General features: G+C 34.8%; 1 protein-coding gene across 1 annotated transcript; it reads right to left on the bottom strand.

Moving 5' to 3' along the window:
• Positions 1-3,698: 3,698 nt before the first annotated feature.
• gpha2 (glycoprotein hormone subunit alpha 2) lies at positions 3,699-4,947 on the bottom strand. The gene is made up of 3 exons (XM_053630191.1): positions 4,793-4,947; positions 4,242-4,426; positions 3,699-4,021 (listed from the first exon to the last, which is right to left on the bottom strand). The coding sequence occupies exons 1-3, from the start codon at positions 4,908-4,910 to the stop codon at positions 3,917-3,919; spliced, it is 408 nt and encodes a 135-aa protein (XP_053486166.1). The 5' UTR covers positions 4,911-4,947; the 3' UTR covers positions 3,699-3,916.
• Between the last annotated feature and the right edge of the window lie 2,658 nt (positions 4,948-7,605).

The raw sequence follows: 7,605 nt of genomic DNA, 5'->3' as shown, positions 1-7,605 counted from the left end.
GCTTAAGCGTACTTAAGTCTGGGATGGATTGTCAATATTTTGATGTTGGATGTTGGTTCTGTACCAGCATATTCCATGACTTTCCTCTGTTTTCCTCTGAAAAAAAAAACAACAACAAAAAAAAACAAGAAAAGTGTAGAAAAATCATCGTTCATTTTGTTATTGATTTTGTAAAAGGTGCACCCCCCCACCCCCCCCATACTTCCTACAATGACAAGGGTTAGATGTGAGAGAGTCAGTAAGGGACTCAGTAGAATAGAGAGAAGGCAATACATGAACTGGAACTGTAAGCATAAGTAGCACCACTTCAACTAGAATTGCACTGTCCTCTTGATCGATGTTTTGTGTTTAAATATAGCAATGTATTTTTGGGGGACCAACGGCTTTGGGATATGAATGTATAAAATATGGGATATAAACATGAAAATGTCTGTTGAAGTGCTTCACATGGAGAAATGAGTGTTACATGTCGTTATTCGCTAAGCACACACAAAACAGAAAAAAATGTCTACCTCAGATTTATTGAGATGTACAGTCTCTCAGAAACAGAAACTAAAGGTAACATTTCACATTCTGTTCCATGTAGAAACGGAGGTAGGTGAACAGAAACATGTTGCTGAGAGGTTGCTCATTCACTAGTTAATGTTTGGTCGATAAAAGGTCACCAATTTCAGTTTGGCGCCAGTGTTTGGTGCTCTGGAGTCTTTACAGCGAGAAACATTTGACTTTTGACACCTAGGTGAGCTTTACACACGTCAATTATTTATATTTTGTGCATCACAAGTTTAGTTTTCATATTTACAAATGCATACTAGGCAGAAAGAGTTGACAAAAAGTAGTACCACTGAAAACTAATATTGTATTTCTGTTGCAGTCCATAAGAGGGCGCACTTTTAGTATATTAGAGTAAGAAGTACCTCCCCTTTCTTATCACATTATAGAAACTGTCTGTATATATACAGTCATGTGAAAAAATAAGTACACACCATGAAAATTGTTGGCTTTTTTGACCTATTTGGACAAACAACCATTTGGTCCTCTTTGAAACAGTGTCTATTAATAAAGTTTATAGAGTGTATCAAATGACATAAAATTGACATTTTGTAGTAATTTTCACAATTTAAATGAACAAAAAACAGATCAGTATCATGGAAAAAGTAAGTACACCCCTACATTTATCACACCTTCAAACTCATAAAATTAGAGTCAGGTGTTCAGGATTGGGTGACAGTGTTTAGAACCTGCTTAAGGAGTGCAGGTGGAACCTGTCTTATTTATTTCCCTCTCTATCTAGTGTCTGGTGTTCCCTTTGCTATTTTGTGTGATGTCATCATGCCAAGATCTAAAGAGTTCTGTAAGGCCTTCAGAAAAAAGGTTGTGGATGCATGAGTCTGGCAAGGAATTTAAAAAGATCTCCAAGTGATTTGAAATACATCATTCCACTGTAAGGAAAATCATCTACAAAATGGCACAGATTTCAAACGACTGCCAATTTGTCGAGGACTGGCCGTCCCACCAAATTCAGCCCAAGAGCAGACCATCTGATGCAAAAATAAGTCTCCAAGAACCCCAAATTTTAATCACAGTATCTGCTAGTAAGTCTTGCAACTGTTGGTGTCATGCAACTGTTTGTGCAAGCTCCTACAATCAGAAATAGATTGCACAAATTTGACCTGCATGTGAGGTGTGCCAGGAAAAAGCCTTTGCAAGACTACAGTTTGCCAATGAGCATATAAGCAAAGTCCAGGCCTTTTGGAATAATGTGCTCTGGACAGACGAATCAAAGATGGAGTTGTTTGGCCACAGTAACAGCAGACATGTTTGGTGCTGATCAAGACAGCTTTTCATATCAAAGTGTGCATGAAGATAATGTGAGGCCATTGATATTTCTGTTGAATAAATGATTGAAAAAGCTAATTTTCCTTGTTGTTCTATTCAAGTATATCAACTTTATTAATAGCTACTGTTTCAAAGAGGATCAAATGTTTGCTTGTCCAAATATATATATAAAAAAAACCCCCAACAATCTCCATTGGGTGTATTTATTTTTTCGCATGACTGTATACATATATACATGTGTGTGTGTGTGTGTGTGTGTGTGTGTGTGTGTGTGTATATATATATATATATATATATATATATATATATATATATATATATATATATATATATACACACACAACAATACTCTCAATGTATATCAAACAATTGCAAACATAACATAAGTTTATCAAAAAAAAAAAAACTTTGTTAAATATAGATATGCCACAAATATTGGCACCCCTATGAATTCATATGAGAAAATATATTTGAAGTATATTCCCATTGATATTTAAAAAAAAAAAACTATATTTGTATACCTGGGTGACTAGGAAGAGGAAAATGTTCGAACATGACTTCCTGTTTCACAGGGGTATAAATATGGGGTAACACACAGGCCAAATTCCCTTAGTCATTCATAACAATGAGTAAGACCAAGGAATAGAGCTGTGATGTGCAGCAAAGGGATGTTGAGCTTCACAAAATGGGAAGTGACTATAAGAAAATTGCAAAAGCATTGAAAATGCCCATTTCTACCATCAGGGCAACAATTAAGTAATTCCAATCAACTGGAAATGTTACGAATCAACCTGGAATTGGATGTGTGTCTATATCATCTCAAAGCACTGTGAAGAGGATGGTTCAAGTGGCCAAAAAACTCCAAGGATCACAGCTGGAGATTTGCAGAAGTTAGTTGTGTCTTGTGGTCAGAAATTCTCCAAAACTACAATTTGAATTCACCTACATCACCACAAGTTGTTTGGAAAGGTTGAAAGAAAAAAGCCTCTACTCTCCTCCAAAAACAAACTCAAGCGTCTTCGGTTTACCAGACACTACAGGAACTTCAAATGGGATCGGGTTCTATGGTCATATGAAACCAAAATAAAGCTTTATTATATATTATATTATTCAATAATGAATATAACAGGATTACTTTGTCATGTGTAGGTTCTGATTTCTATCACTAACAAAATTTGAAATAATGTGGACCCACTGGCTATGCTTCACCGACCCCCAGTGTGACCGATCCTTAATTTGAGAACTGTTGCTATATATCTTTTTTCATTAGTACAGTCTACCAATATGAAAAGCATTTTTATTGGCGTGTGCAAACTTTAAATGTTCATCTTTGTGCTTATATGGTTTAATAATTATTAATTTGGAAGTGTCTACACATGATGAATATAATTACAGTGGGAAAAGGGGCTAAATTGTAAAATGATTTTAGGTTCAAACAACAGAGTGGTTTGAGGTATGCTTACATTTTATTTTAGCTGAAAGGAAAACACATTAACAGAAAGTCCTCTTTTAGTTCATATAGAACTAAATATCTTTTTACCTCACAATACCTCACTGACATTACTCTGTGATTGACCAATTCAGCTCTATAATCTTGCAAAACACAAAACCAGTTATTCAAATCATTCTAGATTTTATTTAATCAACAATTTTAATACATTCTATCAAATAGCAACTTGCAAATTATTTAACATTTGAATATTAATGATTTGTGTCGATTCATTGGAGACATTAAAACATGAACTGACTAGCTTTTTAGTTTGAAGTGCATTATTGCCATTTTTGTTTGTTCACACCATGGTAAACATGTAACAATATCAAAACAGTTTAAAGAGAAAAAAATATATATGGGTAATTCAGTAAGAATGTTTCAGTAAGTAGCTGAGTGATTTCTGGTATAATTTGCAATCTGAGTGATAATTTGCTTCTTTCTTCTTTTTTTCTTTCTTTCTTTCGTCTTCTTCTTCTTCTCTCTCTCTCTCTCTCTCTCTCTCTCTCTCTCTCTCTCTCTCTCTCTCTCTCAGTAGTGTAGTGTATGTTGAGGTAACACAAGCTAAACAGTTGCTACTATGGTGGCTTAGTAACGTGCCTTGTGGCACACATGACAACGGCAGGCCTTTGCTGTTAGGATCTCAATGTTGTCATGGCGATGGCCTTCAGGGCATTCCACATGAACTTTGACCTGAGGGAAGACAGAGAGAAATTGTTATCATACAAGTATTGTGATATGATCAGTGTTATTAATGGATTTTAAAGGCTGCAGGTCTGTAACTGTAATGCAGAATTATTATTCCAACCCTAAACATATCTGACAGCAGAATTTTGATTATGTCAATATCACTGGTTTCACTTCAGCCTGTGGCTTGATATCAGTGTTCAGCATCTGTGTGGCATCTCAGTACCTTGATGGCTTTACTGATGGTGCAGCAACGTGAAACAGAGGTGATGTTATGAGTGAAGTTAGATGCCAGCAGGACAGAATAGCGGGAGGGAAATGCACTAGAGTCACAGTAACCCACACAGGCGTACACCACACGGGCTCCTTGACATGTCCCCCTCTGGTCACTCCTGATAGTCACGTTAATTGCTGAGAGAATAGCAGAGGAAGTGGGAAAGGAAGAATGAATATGGATTTGACATTAAGATTTGACATTAAGAATATGGATTTGACATTAAGACATTAAGACATTCTCTGATTTTGTCTGTCAGGGTGTTTGGGTGAGCAAGTAATGCTTGATCTCTAATAGTATTTAAGGCAAAAATTTCACTGACCATCCATTCATAAGTCATGATGGCCCTTGGAAAAAATGTCAAGATTATACAAGGTGGTAGCCTTGGGCCATCACTTTTTAGCTCCAGAATAGAGAATGAATATAGAGCTGACATTCACATTGTGTCTCTTTTACTCTCAGGAGAGATGTATGGCTGAAAAAGTGTGTGTGTGTGTGCTCACGGTAAAGGTGGCAGCCCGGGCCCAGTCCGTCAGAACTCCAGCTAAATGGAATCAACAGCACCAGCAGCACTATGGGCAGCACGAGCACAAGAACATCAGGGGTCACGCGCTGAGCCATGGGAACGCTGCACAGGACATAAAACCACAGCTTAGCATATTCATACATGATCTAATGTGTTTATTTTGTCAATTCCTCTTAAGATTAATGATATCTTTTACATATAAAAAGTAAATCATTACATCCCTCTTGTCTCAGGCTTTCATGCTCAATGTATAGAAAGCAGTGATCTTTATGTTTTTTAAAATTTTTTTTATTTTTTTTTTAGAATTGCCTTTTGGGCAGTTTTATGCGTTACTTTTGCAAAAAAAAAAAAAAAAGAAGCCTCCTTTCCATGTACATGCCTCTTAAATTTGACAGAGTTTCAGAATAGCCACAGCTTGCCACAGTTTATATGTTGAATTTATAAATGGAAATTTCCATCTTTATATAAAAACATTTGAACCTTTCATCTCTTCTCGGATACTGTTCCTTATTCCTGTTAATACAGGATTTTTCAAATTCCCGGTCATTTCAATAAGTTTTGTATTACTGTAGCTTTGTTTGAGTGGAATAACAGATTAAATTTAAATATATTTACACACCCCTTGAGCAAAAATATGTAGCCTTGCTATAAATGTGTTAGCTAAGAACAAGAATAACTCTATAGCACATTTATCCTGACTATTTTATCTTCCTTATCGAAAATATCTTAATCTAAACTTCAGAAGAGCAGTACCTAATTCACACATTTAAAATGAACATGAACCAGATCAATAGAAAAACAGTCAAAAATTTGAAGGCATTTCTTACAAATCAGTTATCTGAAATGACACAAATATAGCCCGTAAAGACAATAAAATCTTGAAAGCAGTAATCATTATTACTGTTATGTAAATTATTTTGTGTACCATGTGTTTTGTATAAATAAACAAGCAATAAATAAAAGATTTGACAAAATATGATAAAGCATATTTTTGGAACAGACACTTTGCACAGAAAGAAATGAGTAGAAAGACTTTGTTACCTGTTGGTGTGAATTGTGTTCTATCCTGATATGTAAAGGTCAATGTGGAAGTCCTCGCTCTTTCACACTCTCTTTCTATTATAAGTCGTGTTAGTTCACCTCCCACCTAGCAAAATTTCGATATCACCTAGACACACCTACCAAAATCCTTTTTTACTTTTCTTCCAACTACTTCACCTCCTCATTCAATGAACCAGCAACATTGTAAGACGATGTCTTGGAAAGTGAAACTGTCTTGAGTATATATGTGTGTATATATATATATATATATATATATATATATATATATATATATATATATATATATATATATATATATATATATAGTATTTCTTGTTATAGGATTACAATAAACCATATTTAAGATTATTAAACATATTTCTAGACATTTGTACTCTTTTCAAGCTTGAAACAGTTTTCTTATATTGACAGGAACTTTAGCTAATTTTGAGCATTTAGTTCTAGAAAGAAGCTAAATTGTCTGCCTAAAAAATGTAAAGCTTGAAATTCAAGATATTTTCACTTCGCTAAGATGTCATTTTTGGTGTAAAAAGACAAACAGAGAAGATCTAAAAATGCCCATCAGGAGCATTTCGACAGGATGTCCCAAAAGTCTCTATACGTAGGGAAATGAACACTTTTTAGCAAAATGTAACTTTTTACAAAACATCCTCTACATGATTTCTTTGTAAACACACACAGAGTGTATAAACTAAGATTTGGGAAGCGTTCATTTCTCCTATGTAAGGAGACTTTTGGGGCGGGACACCCACCGATTGCACATTTACAGACCTCTGTGTGTAAGCATAAGGGTGTGCAGGTGTGTTATCACAGTTGAGAGGCTTCATGTCTGTTATATTAAACTGTTATTCAGATATGAATAGTTTCTCTACACTCTCTCTTTCATCCCAAAGTCTTTTCCATACCTTATATTCTAGTCAGTTACAGAAGGAAGGAGTTTTATACAAGGTGTGTTGCCTATGTAACAGAGTACTGCTCATCTTATTACTTGTGTATTAATTGGAAAACGTTGAAAAAACACCCATACATTTTTTAGATTAAGTTGCAAAAAATATTCAGCACTATTGAAGTCTACAATCATTTACGCTAACAGTATTTATGCTTCTTTTCTTTCCTTCCTTATGATTAGTTTCCAAGATAGTACATATATTCAGTGAATGAACTGAGCATTATTTTAGTTACTTTATTTAATACAAAAGGTCAGAGGAAATGAAATGAAATGAAAAGGAAAGGAGAGAGAAAACACACAGAGCTATGACTATCACACTATATTATGTTTATTCTAACCCCATTAAAGTTCCAAATCCTTCAATGTTTATCAGTTTCGTCATTATTAGACAACCTTATAAAAATACATTTCTAATTTCCCTAGCCATGTTTTATATACTGGTGTAACCTACTCCTATTCCTCTGAGATAAGTTTAATTAGTGAGCTTGATGCGCACTTCCACTCATTTTCTTAGAAAATTTAGAAACTTTTTACGAAAATCTGTCATGAAAGAAATCATCTCCATAGTCTCCTTGGCCTCATGGCATCATGGTCACAAGTATAAAGACAACGCAACTAATGACACTGAAGGAAAAAAAAGGCTAGTAATATATTCTGCTTCATTCGCTCATGTTTCTAGGTTATAGTGTGTCACTACAATCTGAAAATAAAAAGCAGCAAAAGAGTCAAACGTGGCTTCAGGCACCTTAATCATAACTAACGTTAACACGCTTTGAGAA

Source organism: Ictalurus furcatus, chromosome 7 (genome assembly GCF_023375685.1).
Source record: "Ictalurus furcatus strain D&B chromosome 7, Billie_1.0, whole genome shotgun sequence".
Classification (NCBI taxonomy): Eukaryota; Metazoa; Chordata; class Actinopteri; order Siluriformes; family Ictaluridae; genus Ictalurus; species Ictalurus furcatus.
The sequence above is the reverse complement of the archived record's forward strand: the minus strand, read 5'-3'. Positions and strand labels throughout refer to the sequence as shown.